This window comes from Neoarius graeffei, chromosome 6 (assembly GCF_027579695.1).
Source record: "Neoarius graeffei isolate fNeoGra1 chromosome 6, fNeoGra1.pri, whole genome shotgun sequence".
Classification (NCBI taxonomy): domain Eukaryota; kingdom Metazoa; phylum Chordata; class Actinopteri; order Siluriformes; family Ariidae; genus Neoarius; species Neoarius graeffei.
This window is the reverse complement of record NC_083574.1, coordinates 71,667,920-71,687,656: the sequence shown is the minus strand read 5'-3', so window position 1 is coordinate 71,687,656 and position 19,737 is coordinate 71,667,920. Positions and strand designations below refer to the sequence as shown.

At 41.8% G+C, this 19,737-nt stretch overlaps 1 protein-coding gene across 2 annotated transcripts in view; it reads left to right on the top strand.

The window, feature by feature from the left end:
* The first annotated feature begins 2,259 nt into the window (after positions 1 to 2,259).
* The window catches only part of LOC132887511 (P2Y purinoceptor 3), a 93,665-nt gene continuing 76,187 nt past the window's right edge, over positions 2,260 to 19,737 (top strand). Inside the window, exon 1 of one of the 2 annotated variants that reach the window (XM_060922987.1) lies at positions 2,260 to 2,397. Coding sequence is in view for 1 of the 2 variants with exons in the window: in XM_060922986.1 (XP_060778969.1) it covers positions 17,609 to 17,630 (22 nt within the window). In the remaining variant the exon portion in view is untranslated. Of the gene's footprint in view, positions 2,398 to 17,450; positions 17,631 to 19,737 lie in introns of those variants that run through there. The other variant, XM_060922986.1, reaches the window with a different exon arrangement.

The following is a 19,737-nucleotide window of genomic DNA, read 5'->3' as shown; positions in this document are numbered from 1 at the left end:
GTGTCTGTCTGTTAACAATCTAGCGTCCAATTGCACCAATTGACTTCAGGTTATCAGGGTAGGTGGACAAATGGTCCGCAGATTACCTAATTAAATTTTGGGAGTAATCAGGTCAAGGTGAAGGTCAAGGTCACTGGAAAGGTCAACCTTTCGGTCAAAATAACATATTTTCCATTATAACTCATACAGTAAATGGTTGCCGATAGACAAATGTTTACTATCATGAGCATATAGGAACTCCTATTGAGGTATTTCACCTGACGTCACAGGGTCACGTGACGACCCGGTGTCCACCATTTTGGACGTCAAGCTAGCTAATGTCAACAACAGTAGCTGGTATGTTACTGTAGCAATGTTTACGTTCAGTCATTTGGATGACTGTTAAAACCTTTCAGTCTCAAGTTTTTCCTTTACTGGATTTACTAGTTTACTGAGCTAGCGCGCTAGCTCGGGCAGGCTGGGAGCTAGCGCGCTAGCTCGGGCAGGCTGGGAGCTAGTGCGCTAGCTCGGGCAGGCTGGGAGCTAGCGCGCTAGCTCGGGCAGGCTGGGAGCTAGCGCGCTAGCTCGGGCAGGCTGGGAGCTAGCGCGCTAGCTCGGGCAGGCTGGGGGCTAGCGCGCTAGCTCGGGCAGGCTGGGGGCTAGCGCGCTAGCTCGGGCAGGCTGGGGGCTAGCGCGCTAGCTCGGGCAGGCTGGGGGCTAGCGCGCTAGCTCGGGCAGGCTGGGGGCTAGCGCGCTAGCTCGGGCAGGCTGGGGGCTAGCGCGCTAGCTCGGGCAGGCTGGGGGCTAGCGCGCTAGCTCGGGCAGGCTGGGGGCTAGCGCACGCCGGCTGGCTAGCGCGCGCTAGCTCCCAGCTTGCCCAAGTGCGCTAGCTCAGTAAACTAGTAAATCCAGTAAAGGAAAAACTTGAGACTGAAAGGTTTTAACAGTCATCCAAATGACTGAACGTAAACATTGCTACAGTAACATACCAGCTACTGTTGTTGACATTAGCTAGTGCTAACAGTGCACTGCTAGTGCACTGCTACAACTACACCGACCCTAATAATACAGTTCTTGGTCATTGCCTGGTAACAGCAAATTTATAACGGGCCATGTCTCAACAGACTAAGAAGTTATTTCAATGACATTTAATAACATTTTGTTTATCCTGAGGACCGAAAGTAAATGAAAATGTGAACAAACCTTAGCTGTAATCAGATGGCGACCACCGGCTCCAGGGACGACCCGCTGATGTAGGCATGTTACCCAGCCTGACACAAAATATTTGTAGGTATCCAAACTCGTATACGCTTTCAGATCAATACCTGTGTATGGCGATGGGTTTTTAACGACATAGGTATACAGATCATGTGGGCCGAAGTCAGGTAAAGACGAGGGCTTGGTGTACTTCCGTACGTCAGTGAACAATCCTGGTGGAAGCAGGTAAACGTCGTTCTCTAAGCCTGCTAACCTCAATTTTTGCAAATCCCTCTCCCTCTGCTCGCCCTGTAAATGCCCTACGTCGCTGGATAGTGAAGGTGTTTTCTGCATCTCGCTCCTTTTTCTTTTATGTTTTTCGTTTGTCGCCTTCCTCGCATTCAAACTGATTCGAGCCGTGACATCCAAAATGGCAGCATCACATGACTTGGTCACGTGAGTGAAATACCTCAATATGGGCTTTCATTTGGCGCCATGATCTTTGACCTTGAGTGACCTTGAAAAGTCAAACTCAAGGTCACGGATTTTCAGAGGGCTGTAACTTGAAAATGCTTGACCGTAGACAGATGTTTACCATTATCAACTTCTAGGAAGTGCCATATGGGCTTTCATTTGGCGCCAGGATCTTTGACCTTGAGTGATCTTGAAAGGTCAAACTCAAGGTCAAGGATTTTCCTAGGACTAGAACCTGACAGCTGATGATTGAGAAATGTGACAGTTATCAACATATAGGTATAAAATAAGTGCTGCCGGGCGAGGTTTGTTTTACCTGGGAGCACATTATTATTATTATTATTATTATTATTATTATTATTATTATTATTATTATACTTTAATTATTTGTAGTAGTAGTAGTAGTATAAATCGATTATCTAATGCTGAAATAAATAATGGTTAAAAACTTGAATGCTTAGTCTCAGTCAGCCTCTCTCTCTCTCTCTCTCTGAAGCAAGGCTGCGCGTTTTGTTCGCAGCCCGTCGGTGAGAGCGCGCGCGCACTTGAGCTGAGCAAGCGTTTAAAACGGAGCTCATGCGAGCAACCCGAAACAGTAGGTTGTGGAGTCGATCGGGAAACGGTCGGATGGTGAACTTTCTCCAAACCAACCTGACGGATCATTTGAAGGAAGAGTGCCGGTGCGCACGTGCCGAACTCTGGAAGCTGTTTTACGCAATTTTAGAAGTCGTTGCACTGAATGATGAGGTAAGCTGCAACCTGTAAAGCTGTAACAAGCATGAACTAAGGATGCAAGAGCAGGGACGCAGATAGGATTTTTGAACTGGGGGGGACTGAGCTGTCAGCAAATGATTCCATTTTGTGTGTGTATATATATATATATATATATATATATATATATATATATATATATATATATATATATATATATATATATATATATACAGTTGAAACCGTATATTTACATACACTTTAGGAAAAGACACAATCTTTTTTTTCTCATAGTCAGACATGAAATCAGACATTCACTTTAACTTTTTCATGTCTGTCTGAATATTTAAAATTATTTCAATGTACTTAATGCCAAATTAATCAGAGAAGGAGTTTTTTATTCAATATTTTAATTGCTTTTATCAAATCAGAAGTTTACATACACTTCATCAGTACTTGGTACAATTGCCCTTAAACTGTCTGACTTGGGTCAAACGTTTTGGATAACCTTCAACAAGCTTTGCACAATACTTGACAGGAATTTTGGCCCATTCCTCTTGACAGAACTGGTATAACTGGGCCATATTTTTTGGCTGCTTTGCATGCACATGTCGTTTCAGCTCTGCCCACAAATGCTCAATAGGGTTGAGGTCGGGGCTTTGTGATGGCCACTCCAAAACATTGACTTTGTTGTCATCAAGCCATTTTTTGACCAGTTTGGCGGTGTGCTTCGGGTCATTGTCCATTTGGAAGACCCATTTGCGGCCAAGCTTTAACTTCCTGGCAGATGCTTTCAGGTGTTGGTTCAGTATCTCCACATACTGTTCCTTCTTCATTACTCCATTGATTTTGTGAAGTGCACCAGTACCTCCTGCAGCAAAACAACCCCACAACATGATGCTGCCTCCGCCATGTTTCACTGTTGGTATGGTGTTGTTAGGATTGTAAGCGTCTCCTTGTTTTCTCCAAACATATCGTTGTTGATTATGGCCAAACAGCTCAATTTTAGTTTCATCTGACCACAAGACATGTCTCCAAAAATTGAGATCCTTTCCCCTGTGTTCATTTGCAAACTGTAATCTGGCCTGTTTATGTTTGTGTTGGAGTAATGGCTTTCTCCTGGCAGAGTGACCTTTCAGCCCATGTTGGTGCAGAACTCGTTTCACCGTGGACAGTGACACACTCTTACCAGCTTCAGACATCATCTTCACGAGGTCCTTTGCATTCATTCTTGGGTTCTTACGCACAGCACTGACCAGAACCCACTCATCTCTGGGACTCAGAATCCGTCTCCTTCCTGTGCGGTATGATGGCTCGACATTCCCACATTGTTTATACTTTCGTATAATGGTTTGAACTGAAGACCGTGGCACCTTCAGGCTTCTTGAAATTTCCCCCAAAGATGAGCCAGACTTGTGCAAGTTAACCATTCTTAGTCTGAGATCTTAATCAATTTCTTTAGATTTACCCATGTTGTGTACAAGGAAGCACTGTGTTTGAGGTGTTCCTTAAAATACAATCACAGGTGTGTGTCTCAGGTGTGTCTCCAATTAATTCAAATGTTGCCAATTAACCTATCAGGAGCTTCCAAAGACATGACATCATCATCTGGGCGTTCCTACATTGTTTAAAGGCACACAAACTGCAGTGTATGTAAACTTCTGATTTGATAAAAGCAATTAAAATATTGAATAAAAAACTCCTTCTCTGATTAATTTGGCATTAAGTACATTAAAATAATTTTAAATATTCAGACAGACATGAAAAAGTTAAAGTGAATGCCTGATTTCATGTCTGACTATGAGAAAAAAAAAGATTGTGTCTTTTCCTCAAGTGTATGTAAATATACGGTTTCAACTGTATATATATGTGTGTGTGTGTGTGTGTGTGTGTGTGTGTATACACACTACCATTCAAAAGTTTGGGGTCACTTTGAAATGTCCTTATTTTTGAAAGAAAAGCACTGTTCTTTTCAATGAAGATCACTTTAAACTAATCAGAAATCCACTCTATACATTGCTAATGTGGTAAATGACTATTCTAGCTGCAAATGTGTGGTTTTTGGTGCAATATCTCCATAGGTGTATAGAGGCCCATTTCCAGCAACTCTCACTCCAGTGTTCTAATGGTACAATGTGTTTGCTCATTGCCTCAGAAGGCTAATGGATGATTAGAAAACCCTTGTACAATCATGTTAGCACAGCTGAAAACAGTTTAGCTCTTTAGAGAAGCTATAAAACTGACCTTCCTTTGAGCAGATTGAGTTTCTGGAGCATCACATTTGTGGGGTTGATTAAATGCTCAAAATGGCCAGAAAAATGTCTTGACTATATTTTCTATTCATTTTACAACTTATGGTGGCAAATAAAAGTGTGACTTTTCATGGAAAACACAAAATCGTCTGGGTGACCCCAAACTTTTGAACGGTAGTGTGTGTATACATGTTATTTCACCCCCCTCACTGCCATCACCAGGAACTACCTGCAGGCCAGGACAATGATAACATTTTAACATAGCCTATGGAAATCCTAAGTTTACACATTATCATCACGCACAGAAATTGCAAAACTGCAAAACTAGTTTTAAAACCGCTAAGTTCCAACTGTTAAGCATAGCGAGAGGCTGGGCTACGTGTGTGTGTGTGTGTAACGTGTAAACCAGTGCATCCTGACTTTCTAACTATGCCTGTGTGTTGCGTGAGCGGCAGTCAGTCAACAACTCTTCGCAAAGTTTCCTTATGAAACAATATGCTCGCTGAAATTATGGCAGGGAACGCCAGATTAAACATTAAAACTGCCTTCTGAGCACTGTATCTACAGGCTACCACCGAAAGAAGGAGGCTACCAGAAAGGCATCTCTACTCCGTACGATTTTACTTTCACTACGACATTACTTTGAACCGACTATCAAAAAATTGCAAGGTGATATGATAAAGTAAGGCACAGTTTACTTACAGCCGTTTTTTTTTTTTTTTGAAAAAACGATGCAATCGTTTTCTGCCTTTTGGCACCCTTCATCATGCCGTGTTGGGGTCCTGAACTAGGAGGCGCTGTCCCCGATATGCCTGTCAAACTTGTTGTGGGTAACCATAGCAACCAAGCTTGCAACCCGTGCAGTCTGCGCAGTTGCAACTATGTATATACTGCTGTGCACCTCAATAAACCGAATGGTAATTAGTCTTTTGATTTTTCCGTGAGGTTTGCCTTATGCAAAGAAAGACAGCATAGACGTTTTTTCCTCCCTATAAGTGGGGGGGACCGAACAAGATGAATTTAAATCTGGGTGGAACGAATACCCCCCGTCCCCCCCTCTATCTGCGCCCGTGTGCAAGAGCTGGACTCCATGCTGAAGGTTTATGCAAATAAGATGAAAACTAACGACTAGGTTCATAAATGGTAGTTAAGTCACTAACTACAGTTCATTAGGAACAGCCAACGACCTAAGGGCATAGAACATAAAATATGAGTGACTATGTAGTGCACTATTTGTTCATTAGACCACGGGTTCTCAACCTTTTCTGCTTTAAGGATCACCTGTTCAAACTTGTACCGAGTCGGGGCCCATTAAAAAAGATCCCCAATTATTTTGGCTCGTGTATTGTATTAGAATCTCCATAATAATCTATCATAAAGGGCATTAATGGGATGCGACATCACTCCCTGTTACAGATGGGAATTAAATAAATGCAATAAAAACAAAATTTTAGATTGTAGGTATTGTATTTAAAACTGTATAGATGTGCCAGAAGCCAAACCCATGCATGCCGGGCATTCTCAGTCAAAAGGGATTAATGATCCAAAAGTGGAGTCTGGCCCATTAACACAAGAACTTATTGCCATGTTTGTGTTCAGCAAACAAGCAGGTTATTAAAACCAAGAAGAGGTTACAGAAACCACTCAATGGGATTAGATCCTTACACGCTAACAAAGAAGGATTTTTCCTATGAAAGAAAAATTTACTCACTAAATTTGACATTTAGTAGAATAAATTTTGATCCTATTGAAGCTGGAACTAAATACAAAGACAATAGTTATGCATACTATTAATTAACTTAATGTGAAGATAATCAAGGGGTGGCACGGTGGTGTAGTGGTTAGAGCTGTCGCCTCACAGCAAGAAGGTCTGGGTTCGAGCCCCATGGACGGCGAGGGCCTTTCTGTGCGGAGTTTTCATGTTGTCCGCGTGGGTTTCCTCCGGGTGCTCCAGTTTCCCCCACAGTCCAAAGACATGCAGGTTAGGTTAACTGGTGACTCTAAATTGACCGTAGGTGTGAATGTGAATGGTTGTCTGTGTCTATGTGTCAGCCCTGTGATGACCTGGCAACTTGTCCAGGGTGTACCCCGCCTTTCGCCCGTAGTCAGCTGGGATAGGCTCCAGCTTGCCTGTAGAACAGGATAAAGCGACTAGATGAGATGAAGATGATCAGTAGATTTTAAGGGGTTTTTTAAGATTGTGTATATTTTTAGTCTTTTGCATTCGTTTGTATCTGTACGTGCACAACTCCACCAGCTCTGCTGATCAACTTAGCATATTTAAATAAAGTCATTCATTCATTCATTCATTCATTATGAGTTGGAAAATGTATTTATCTGTTGAGTTCCCCGACATCTCAAACTACCTGGTGCTGCAGACATCGTTCTGCATGGGGACACAGATGAAAACCTGGAGGCGTGCAACTTTTTATATGTGGCTGGGTTAAAGATCTGGGGATCAGGACACTACAAGATAAATCCTGTATCATTTTTGCCTGGGTAAATAAGAGTTTCTGGGCTTTTTGTCTGTCTTTATGATGGTTGGTAGGATGCTACAAGTTTTAGTATCAGGTGTAAACAAACCACAGCCGATCGATTCCCAATCCTCCCTGCTGTTCTCTTCCAGCAGGCATCACAGATTCATATAATTTACCCACAAACATATTTATTTATAGCGCTCTGTGTGTGTGTGTGTGTGTGTGTGTGTGTGTGTGTGTGTGTGTGTGTGTATTGGCGCATGCGTGTGCATTCTGTGTGTGTAGGCACATGCGTGTGCGCTCTGTGTGTGTGCGTGCACGCACGGGTTAAATGTAGAGGAGGAATGTGACAAAGTAAAAGCTTGTTCTTGTTAATTTACCCACAAATATATTTATCTCACTTGAAAAGTATTTGGTAAACCAGCTACCGGATTTGGGACACTATGACAACCTGAACTATTTAGTATTTGGCTTCAAACTTGAAAAAAATTCACGACTCACTAGATGGTGCTTCGGCCCAGTAGTTGAGAAACACTGCATCAGAGGACATATATTTGGATAAAAACAAGGCATTTATGAAAGGAACATAAAAGCCTTAATAATAGACTAATGGAAGTGGATCGTGTTGGGCTTTTCATATAGCTGTTTTTTATTATTATTAGTAGTAGTAGTAGTAGTAGAGTGGCGGCTACAATTATCGACACCTTAACGATCTTCCACTGGAAAAAAAAAATGAGTTGATTCCCGATTACTTAGCGTATCAGACCACGTGACACCGTTCCACAATTATCGACACATTTGTCCACAGTTATCGACACCGTTCTACAATTATTGACATCCAGATTCATCTCATCTCATTATCTGTAGCCGCTTTATCCTTCTACAGGGTCGCAGGCAAGCTGGAGCCTATCCCAGCTGACTACGGGCGAAAGGCGGGGTACACCCTGGACAAGTCGCCAGGTCATCACAGGGCTGACACATAGACACAGACAACCATTCACACCCACATTCACACCTACGGTCAATTTAGAGTCACCAGTTAACCTAACCTGCATGTCTTTGGACTGTGGGGGAAACCGGAGTACCCGGAGGAAACCCACGCGGACACGGGGAGAACATGCAAACTCCGCACAGAAAGGCCCTCGCCGGCCACGGGGCTCGAACCCAGGACCTTCTTGCTGTGAGGCGACAGCGCTAACCACTACACCACCGTGCCGCCCCACATCCAGATTATTTTTTTAATTAAAAAAATAATCAGTATGTGGTATTAAGTTAATAAAGCATAGTTTTTATTGAAAATTTGTTTTACATAGACTTATATTTAGTACAAAATATATTTTATATAAATATATCGAGGGCGGCATGGTGGTGTAGTGGTTAGCGCTGTCGCCTCACAGCAAGAAGGTCCGGGTTCGAGCCCCGTGGCCGGCGAGGGCCTTTCTGTGCGGAGTTTGCATGTTCTCCCCATGTCCACGTGGGTTTCCTCCGGGTGCTCCGGTTTCCCCCACAGTCCAAAGACATGCAGGTTAGGTTAACTGGTGACTCTAAATTGACCGTAGGTGTGAATGTGAGTGTGAATGGTTGTCTGTGTCTCTGTGTTGGCCCTGTGATGACCTGACGACTTGTCCAGGGTGTACCCCGCCTCTCGCCCGCAGTCAGCTGGGATAGGCTCCAGCTTGCCTGCGACCCTGTAGAACAGGATATATTTATAAATATATCGATGTCGGTGCTTATGTAAATGAGAAAGTAATTCTAATGTCTGTAAACAAATGAACTGATAATGTTTAACCTGTGTCAGAAAATCCTTTTGTTCCACTTTCTACCCACTTTCTAAGTATTTTTGTAGATCACATTTTGTTAATCATTCGTTGTTGTTTGTATTAATTTCTAGTTTTGTAGTTTACCAATAAATGTCAACAGGTAATTGACATTGTAACCACATGAAAATCCAGGTCAAAGGTCACATGTCATTCCTCGAACCAAAATATTAAATGTCTCCTGATATTGTAATATGTGGTAGATATTTACAACAAACTGCAAAGAAAAACAATCTGAATGGAATAGAAAAATCTGAATATTTCAAGCATGTAATTTTTTTATATGCTAGAAATTTAATTCTGGTCTAATTCTATTCATTGCAATCAGATTCCAAATACTCTATAAACATTCCCTTTCGTTATGAATCAGGAAAAAAAATTATTATAAATCACAGCACTTTTATTTTTTTAAAAGTACTTCATCTACTTCAACAATGTTACACAAAGATCGATCCATAACAGTTGTAAATGTCACTTAATTCCACTGGGTGTCGATAATGGTGGACACCGGTGAAAGTGATCACTATTATCGACACCTCACATGACTTCTCAAACGCGGGTTTAGATACAAAATGACGACAGTCAAATGAAAAAGTAAGAAACAAAGTAGGTTTCGACAAGGAGATCATGAAATATCGGTGAATCTGATAAGTAAAAACATGTCCATGATTTTTCCACCATGCTTACCTGTGACGATAACGTCCAGGTTTTCCTCAAATTGCTGATCGTGCTAAACAAAATTCCATCTCAGGTAACGAGCTGTGTCATCAAACGATAAGATCAAAGTGTGAGGGGGGTCTTCCAGTCGATTAATTAACCAATGATCACTGTTGTGACTGAGGTGGTGTTTACATTAGACCGTATCAGCGGATCATCAGATTAACGTTTTTAAAACGATTCGCGTGCACACAGCAACACCAATACACGATTCGCGTGCACACAGCAACGCCAATACACGGATACGCTCGGCTCCACAGGCATCCTGCGCTCCAAATCACTCCGCCCTGAACAGCGAGTGCCCTCTGGAGGGTGCGCACTCCGGCCCTGCGCAGCTCACAGAGCGCGCGAGTGAAGCGCACGAGCAGTGATTCGGGACAAATAGCAGGAAGTGAAAGTCCGCGCCGTTTTTCAGCAGTCGCGTCACATGACCAACGTGGCATGACCAACGCCAGCGAATCAGGAAGGTGGATGTCACAGTGACGTTGTCCAATGACGACGTCAGCTAGAGCTCAGCACAGCGCATCCTCGTTCCTCAATGTTTACACAGCACCGGATCAGATACGTAATGGATTGAATACGTGGGCCCTGGCGGATTCAAGTTGTTCCGCCTGTGGAGTCGTTTCCCGGCGTTTTAATGTGAACAGACAGTGCATCCGCGACGAAAACGAGACGGATACGGTCTAATGTAAACACCACCTGAAACTCACCTTTGTAAGATTGTTTTCTTATTGGTAAATCTGAAAAGGTGTCGATAATTATGGACCATTGATAATTGTAGCCACCGCTCTAGTGAATCTTCTGAATCTTTCTTTCTATTCTTCTTCTTAAATCGTCTTCTCTTTCTTCTTCTTCTTAAGTCTTCTTTTTTTATAGTACTTTCCAGTAACTGTAACAATAACAGGACAAAAAATAGAGAAGACATCCAACAAGTATACAACGTAGTATCTGTCACAGGATTTGAGCCAGGGTCATGAAAAGTCCTGAGAAAACAGCTGTATTGGCAAGATTTAGAGATAGCAGGTGTTGGAAATTGCTTAACTGCGAGAGGACAAGAGTTAGGGTGCCGCTCTGAAGACAGGACAATCACAGAAGCTGCATATTTTCAAAAGAATAATACTGAACCAGCCAACTCTTAGGGTGTGCGAGGGCATGGAAAGAAAAGAGTGAGCTCTGTAAGCAAGACGAGTTTTCACATGAGTGCATGCTTTTAAAAGGAAGGCAATAAAGTTTGCGGAATGATATCATATTTAGCTTAGATTTTTTTTTCTTAGTGTTGGCGAAAAACCAAGCAGCTGAATTTTAATTCATTGTGAGTTTGTGGAAAGGGGTGCACCCACTTAAAATAGGTTTAAATCCGAGTGCTCAAAACTTCACCCGAATGCATTAAATGAACCATGAATACACATGGTTCATGACTGCTTTGAGGATCTTGAAAACAGCATGCAGTATCATAATTTTTGGTCCACCAAGCACTGGGTTTACAGCTGATACCGTCATGAGGTGAGAAACAAAACGCACAAATAAGCATGTTACGTTGAGCAACCTGTGCAGCATGTGTGCACGTTCCACGAGCAAAATATGAAAGGAACTCATTATAGGAACTACAGGATTTTGAAATGTCACCCACTTTATTAGTAAAATGCTTTTGCAAGCTACTTGTGGAAGAATATTTCATAACATGGGTTATGTTGCGTCTTTCTCTGCTGCACAGACTAATCAGAAGGCGGTGGTAACACAAGCAAAGTTGCAAGCACAATCTCATCTCTCACAATATATATTTAAAAAGAATTCAGGACTTTGTCCCAGATGACATTCTACACACGAAATAGAAAACCTAAATAGGACTTGCACTACTGGTGTACTGAGATACTACTTAGCTAGTGGTCATAAGTGGTTTGGGATATGGTCTAAACTGGTAGATACATTTTACCAGAGGTGGACAAAGTACCCAACTTCATTACATAAGTCAAAGTACAGATCCCACTGGTCAAATGTTACTCCGATACAAGTGAAAGTTGTCCAGTCAAATTTTTACTTAAGTTAAAGTACTGAAGTACTTGCTTTATAAAAAGTAAATTTTCTGTCAACTCGTTGTATTATTGACACAACGTTTATAATACCTCATGCCTCTGAATCAACCTACTGAATTATTTTGTGAATTCACAAAATGAACGTGGGCGGCACGGTGGTGTAGTGGTTAGCGCTGTCGCCTCACAGCAAGAAAGTCCGAGTTCGAGCCCTGTGGCCGGCGAGGGCCTTTCTGTGCGGAGTTTGCATGTTCTCCCCGTGTCCGCGTGGGTTTCCTCCGGGTGCTCCGGTTTCCCCCTCTGTCCAAAGACATGCAGGTTAGGTTAACTGGTGACTCTAAATTGACCGTAGGTGTGAATGTGAGTGTGAATGGTTGTCTGCATCTATATGTCAGCCCTGTGATGACCTGGCGACTTGTCCAGGGTGTACCCCGCCTTTCGCCCGTAGTCAGCTGGGATAGGCTCCAGCTTGCCTGCGACCCTGTAGAAGGATGAAGCGGCTAGCGATAATGAGATGGGATGAGACAAAATGAACGCATGCTGTGCATCATGGTGGTTTAATGTTAAGCTCATCAGTGAAGCTCCATGCTAGCAAACTGAAAATCATATTGGGTAGCTAACGTAACTAGAAAAGAAAGATTTCTACATTGTTTATTTGACAAGATTATGCTAAAACATATTTCTGAAAGGACTTCAGATAATTTAACGTTATTCATGTTAGCATAACTCCATTTTTACATGCTAACTAACAGTGTCCAAGTTAACTAGCTATGTGTTAACATTAGCCGTGGAAAAGGCTATGCCAACTTGGCGGGCAAATCCATAGAAATTCATTTGACTAACCAGACTGCATAGCTATTGCAACATTATTACTAGCTGTAAAAGCACAGAGAACTTCATTATAAGCTTTCTCTTGGAATAAAATGTTTACATACCTCAATATGCTTCCGCAGGTTGGACGGCGAGTTTTTGTAGTCTGTGATGTGGTTCGTTTTTGGCAAACAAAGCAAACATTTAAAACAAAATGGATCTTTAATCCTTTCAGAAAACTGAAACATGGGTTCTAGGTAAAGCCATGGGCGTGTGCATTCCCCAGAAGAACCGCCTCCTTCCATTCTGCCATCAACTGATTGAGTTCAAATAACGCTGCTGAGAAATCACTGAACTTGATTTTATACAGTATATGGACGTGATGTGACCTTAGTGATTACTAATTGGCTGTCTCAGTGTCACCCGCGAAAAAATCAATTGCGTTTTAGAAAAGAAAAAAACATCCACTTTCAAAGCTGCTTCACAGTAGCGAGTAATGAGAACTTTGATAGAAATGTAGTGGAGTAAAAAGTACGATATTTGTCTTTCAAATGTAGTGAAGTTCGAGTCATAAGTTTCCAAAAAAAATACTCAAGTAAAATACAGATACTGAAAAAGTGTACTTAAGTACACTTAAGTAAATGTACTCAAGTAAATGTACTTCGTTACTGTCCACCTGTGCATTTTACAAAGATTTTATGAGAAGAAAAACTGTTATACCGTACGTCAGTATGACTGTCACAAGCCGTGTTTCCATTAAACGGCGTAATGCAAAATTTGAAATGGCGAACTACGGTGTGGGTGGCACGGTGGTGTAGTGGTTAGCACGGTCGCCTCACAGCAAGAAGGTTCTGGGTTTGAACCCTTTCTGTGTGGAGTTTGCATGTTCTCCCCGTGTCTGGGTGGGTTCCCTCCAGGTGCTCCAGTTTCCCCCACAATCCAAAAACATGCGGTTAGGTTAATATGGGACGGCCTTGGGCTGAGGTGCCCTTGAGCAAGGCATCAAACTCCCAACTGCTCCCTGGGCGCTGTTAGCATGGCTGCCCACTGCTCTGGGTATGTGTGTGCTCATTGCTCGTGTGTGCTCATTGCTCATGTGTGTGTGCATGTGTGTGTTCACTACTTCAGATGGGTTAAATGCAGAGAGGAAATTTCACAAGTGTGTGATGAATAAAGTCCTTCCTTCCTTCCTTCCTTCCTTCCTTCCTTCCTTCCTTCCTTCCTTCCTTCCTTCCTTCCTTCCTTCCTTCCACCAAGACAACACCAAGCCACATTCTGCACATGTTACAACAGTGTTGTAGCATGTGCAGAATGTGTTGTAACACTTTTTTACTCTTTTTTTTCAGAGTAAAAAAAGAGTGTGGGTGCTAAACTGGCCTGCCTGCCTCAAAAATGGAAATATTTTTCGCATTTAAATCAAATTTAAGGGCATGACATGAAAAGCAAATGGAAACATTACCTTTCTGAAAAAAAGAGTTCTCTGTAAGAGCAATCATAAGAAGAGAAATTATCTTATAACATCCCTTAAGCCCGACACACACAGGTGACTTCTTGTCGCAAGCATATTGCGATTTTTGGATGCAAGTTTCCCTTCTCGGGTAGCTACGTGTGCGTGTTATCTGCAACCAGTGAGCGATTTAGGGAAGGGAATGCAAGTCATGTGGCGAGGATTAGCTTAGCCTTTGGAGGTGATCGCTTCGTTATCACAAAGACACACATGCGGCAATATCTCTGCAACAAGTCAGCGACTGGCGATTTTTTTTTTTTTTTGGTCGGAAATATCCACACACAAAGCAGTTTTTTGCTTGCGTCAAAAACTTGCACAACCAAGCGACAGAAAATCACCCATGTGCGCCGGGCTTTCATGGAAACACAGACCATTTGCAATTGCGTTTTGTCAAAATTCTTAAAATATTGCTTCTACTGTGCACAACAACAAAATGGAAACCTGGTTACAGTTACTAAGTACTTGAGGATGGGTCTTTGTACTTTCTCTCAGGTGTAATGATGTATCTGAGCTGGAATAGGATACATGGGTTTGAAAATTCCTGACAGTTCATACCTGGCAGCTCTGACACTATAAATTAAAAAAGAAAAAAAGAAAAGCTTTTAATTTTAAACCAATGAATCCTACATGCCATGGATGTTGTTCAATCAATACCAAAGAATGATATCATATGTTAAGTCCAGATAATGAGCACTCAGCGTTTGTGAACATTTGTGCTAATTCAGCAGTGTAAAAGTTACAGTGGTGCTTGAAAGTTTGTGAACCCTTTAGAATTTTCTATATTTTTGCATAAATATGACCTAAAACGACATCAGATTTTCACACAAGTCCTAAAAGTAGATAAAGAGAACCCAGTTAAACAAATGAGACAAAAATATTATACTTGGCCATTTATTTAGTGAGGAAAATGATCCAATATTACATATCAGTGAGTGGCAAAAGTATGTGAACCTTTGCTTTCAGTATCTGGTGTGACCCTCTTGTGCAGCAATAACTGCAACTAAACATTTCTGGTAACTGTTGATAAGTCCTGCACACAAGCTTGGAGGAATTTTAGCCCATTCCTCTGTACAGAACAGCTTCAGCTCTGGGATGTTGGTGGGTTTCCTCACATGAACTGCTCGCTTCAGGTCCTTCCACAACATTTTGATTGGATTAAGGTCAGGACTTTGACTTGGCCATTCCAAAAAATTAACTGTATTCTTCTTTAACCATTCTTTGGTAGAACGACTTGTGTGCTTAGGGTCGTTGTCTTGCTGCATGACCCACCTTCTCTTGAGATTCAGTTCATGGACAGATGTCCTGACATTTTCCTTTAGAATTCGCTGGTATAATTCAGAATTCACTGTTCCATCAATAATGGCAAGCCATCCTGGCCCAGATGCAGCAAAACAGGCCCAAACCATGATACTACCACCACCATGTTTCACAGATGGGATAAGGTTCTTATGCTGGAATGCAGTGTTTTCCTTTCTCCAAACATAACACTTCTCATTTAAACCAAAAAGTTCTATTTTGGTCTCATCCATCCACAAAACATTTTTCCAATAGCCTTCTGGCTTGTCCAGGTGATCTTTAGCAAACTGCAGATGAGCACCAATGTTCTTTTTGGAGAGCAGTGGCTTTCTCCTTGCAACCCTGCCATGCACACCATTGTTGTTCAGTGTTCTCCTGATGGTGGACTCATGAACATTAACATTAGCCAATGTGAGAGAGGCCTTCAGTTGCTTAGAAGTTACCCTGGGGTTCTTTGTGACCTCGCCGACTATTGCACGCCTTGCTCTTGGAGTGATCTTTGTTGGTCGACCACTCCTGGGGAGGGTAACAATGGTCTTGAATTTCCTCCATTTGTACACAATCTGTCTGACTGTGGATTGGTGGAGTCCAAACTCTTTAGAGATGGTTTTGTAACCTTTTCCAGCCTGATGAGCATCAACAACACTTTTTCTGAGGTCCATGACACACTTCCACAAACATGTGTTGTGAAGATCAGACTTTGATAGATCCCTGTTCTTTAAATAAAACAGGGTGCCCACTCACACCTTATTGTCATCCCAATGATTGAAAACACTTGACTCTAATTTCACCCTCAAATTAACTGCTAATCCTAGAGGCTCACATACTTTTGCCACTGACAGATATGTAATATTGGATCATTTTCCTCAATAAATAAATAAATGACCAAGTATAATATTTTTGTCTCATTTGTTTAACTGGGTTCTCTTTATCTACTTTTAGGACTTATGTGAAAATCTGATGATGTTTTCAGTTATATTTATTCAGAAATATAGAAAATTCTAAAGGGTTCACAAACTTTCAAGCACCACTGTAACTGAAGGCATTTTGCTCTTCATGAAGACTATATGTCCAGTCCTATGATGCAAGTCCTCCCTTCTACAGTTCTTGTCATGTTTAGCCCTGATCTTTTTTTGAAAGCCGTTACTCTGTCCTTGCGTGCTTTGCCCCTGTACAGCCCCATGTGCATGAATCTTAAGTGAGATGGAATGACATGAAAACTGTTGTAGTATAATAAACATCTAATCCAATATAATGGCTACTATTTAAAGTGGACATGTTACAGTCAAAAATGAAAGGAACACATTTTTCTCTTAACCCAGATTTAGTTGGCCAGTCGAGACAAATTTAGTGTCTAAACATTGTTTCTTTAGTTTGGCACTTTCGCTCCAAGTCTAGTCTATCTAACAAATAAGATAAGCTTGGCATTGTAAAATTTCATGGCTACACTGTCGTACTGTAACACAGATATTTCCAGAAGACATTGTTTCAATCAATCGTAGCATTTGAACATAAACTGTTGAATAATATATCAGACAAAAGACCTACTTATCAAAACAGACCCTTGTAAAAGAAAAGTCTATTATGTATACTTTTAAAAAGTAATTAATAATTTATGTGAAAAGTGCATACTTTTTGTGTTATAGTAAATGCGTTATTTTTGAACAACGGAAGTGTATTTAAATTTTAATGATATGTTTAAATACACTGTAAATGCATTTAGTAGTATTTTTGAGTTCTGAACAAGTTAAGCTGCAGAAAGTGTATAATTTGTAGGCAGACTTGTTTTTATTCTTGAAGTACATTATAATTATAGTACTGGATGTAGTGATACACACATCAGATGTACTTACGGTAAGTGCTTTTGATACCAGTGTTGTAGTCAAGTCACTAAACCTTGAGTCCGAGTCCAGTCTCGAGTCCCTAGTGTTCAAGTCCAAGTCATTAAAAAAAATTTCGAGTTGAGTCCACTATTAATTCGAGTCCAAGAATAAGACTCCAACCGCACCATTTGACGGTGGCTGTTTTAGCGCCATTAACATTAGTTTATTCTTGAACATGACGTATGAACTGGTGAATGTGCATTCTCTTAGTCAGGGTGTGTGAAGTATTCTGTCAGAGATGGGAGACGGATGTAAGTGCAGAAGGTGTGTTTATTAATACAAGTGAAGACAGGTAAAGAATCCATAACGGCAGGCAAAATCATAAAACGGTGAAACAGGCAATAGGTAGAGCGAGGCACAAACAGGCTATCGTAAACTCAGCAGAATCAAAGACGAGAAACAGGAAATCAGGGAGCAGGAAACCAAACGAGGATATCAGGCTCGGTAATGTGTCAGCAATGCAACTCAATACTTCGCAAAGTAAGTGTGTTTTCATAGCTTTTATATAGGCACGCTGATTGCGCCTTCATCCTGTGCAGGTGTGAGTTGTTTATGGCGCACACGTGAGAGTCCACTATTCACTTCACCTCTAAGTGGTTTTAGTATTCTGGAAAAAGCAAAAAATGATGGTTATTTTGTTGTAGAAAAAAAACAATTCTGTTTCTCATATATAGTTGTCAAATATATAAATAATCAAGTCAAGTCAACTTTATTGTCAAATATGCTATACATGCTCGACATACAGCACAGATGAAATTTCAGTCCTCTCTGACCCACAGTGCAAACAGGCAATGCAATAAATAAAAAATAGAATCATTGAAATAAGAATAATTGAAATAAACAATATAAACAGTATAAACACTCTAGATAAGAACTAGACATAGACTAAATAAACAAGACATAGACTAAATAAACAATAAGACATAGGGGCAGACAGTGCAAACAGGCAAAGCAATAAATAAAAAATAGAATAATTGAAATAAACAATACAAACAGTATAAACACACTAGATAAGAACTAGACCTAGACTAAATAAACTACACATAGACTAAATAAACAATACAAACAGTATAAACACTCTAGATAAGAAATAGACAGAGACTAAACACTCACTCTCTCTATATATATATCTCATCTCATCTCATTATCTGTAGCCGCTTTATCCTGTTCTACAGGGTCGCAGGCAAGCTGGAGCCTATCCCAGCTGACTACGGGCGAAAGGCGGGGTACACCCTGGACAAGTCGCCAGGTCATCACAGGGCTGACACATAGACACAGACAACCATTCACACTCACATTCACACCTACGGTCAATTTAGAGTCACCAGTTAACCTAACCTGCATGTCTTTGGACTGTGGGGGAAACCGGAGCACCCGGAGGAAACCCACGTGGACACGGAGAGAACATGCAAACTCCGCACAGAAAGGTCCTCGCCGGCCACGGGGCTCGAACCCGGACCTTCTTGCTGTGAGGCGACAGCGCTAACCACTACACCACCGTGCCGCCCCTCTCTCTCTCTCTCTCTCTCTATATATATATATATATATATATATATATATATATATATATATATATATATATATATATATATATATATATATATATATATATTCATTTCACATTCCACAGGCTAATGGAAACCATGAAGAGGCCACAAGGAAGTCAACCACAGCCAAATACCTCCAGAGAGTAAGGCAGGTCCTGAAAAGTCAGCTGAATGGTAAGAACAAGGTCCGAGCCATCAACATGTACGCACTACCAGTCATCAGATACCCCGCTGGTATCATAAACTGGCCAAAGGAGGAGATAGAAGCCACAGATATCAAGACTAGAAAGCTCCTCACCATGCATGGAGGGTTCCACCCCAAGTCCAGCACCCTGAGACTATACACTAAGCGGAAAGAGGGAGGCCGAGGGCTAGTGAGCGTCAAGACCACGGTCCAGGATGAAACATCGAAAATCCGAGAATACATCAGAAAGATGGCCCCAAAGGATGAACTGCTAAGTGAATGTCTCAGGCAGCAGAACCCTGATGAGAGTGCAGAGGAGGAGGAGGAACAGAAAACCTGGAGAGACAAACCCCTACATGGCATGTACCACCGTCAGATAGAGGAAGTGGCTGATATCAAGAAATCCTACCAGTGGCTGGATAATGCAGGACTGACAGACAGCACAGAGGCACTAATCATGGCAGCACAAGAACAGGCCATAAGCACAAGAGCCATAGAGGCCAGGATCTACCAGAGTAGATCAGACCCAAGATGCAGACTGTGCAAAGAAGCCCCTGAAACAGTCCAGCACATAGTAACAGGGTGTAAGATGCTAGCTGGATCAGCGTACATGGAGAGGCACAACCAAGTGGCTGGGATAGTATACAGGAACATCTGCAACCAGTATGGAATAGAAGTACCCAAGTCCCAATGGGCCATACCACAGAAGGTGGCTGAGAACAACAGGGCCAAGGTTCTGTGGGACTTCAGCTTCCAGACTGACAAACAGATCCTGGCTAACCAACCGGACATAGTGGTGGTGGACAAAGAGCAGAAGAGGGTGGTGGTGATAGATGTGGCGATCCCAGCTGACGCC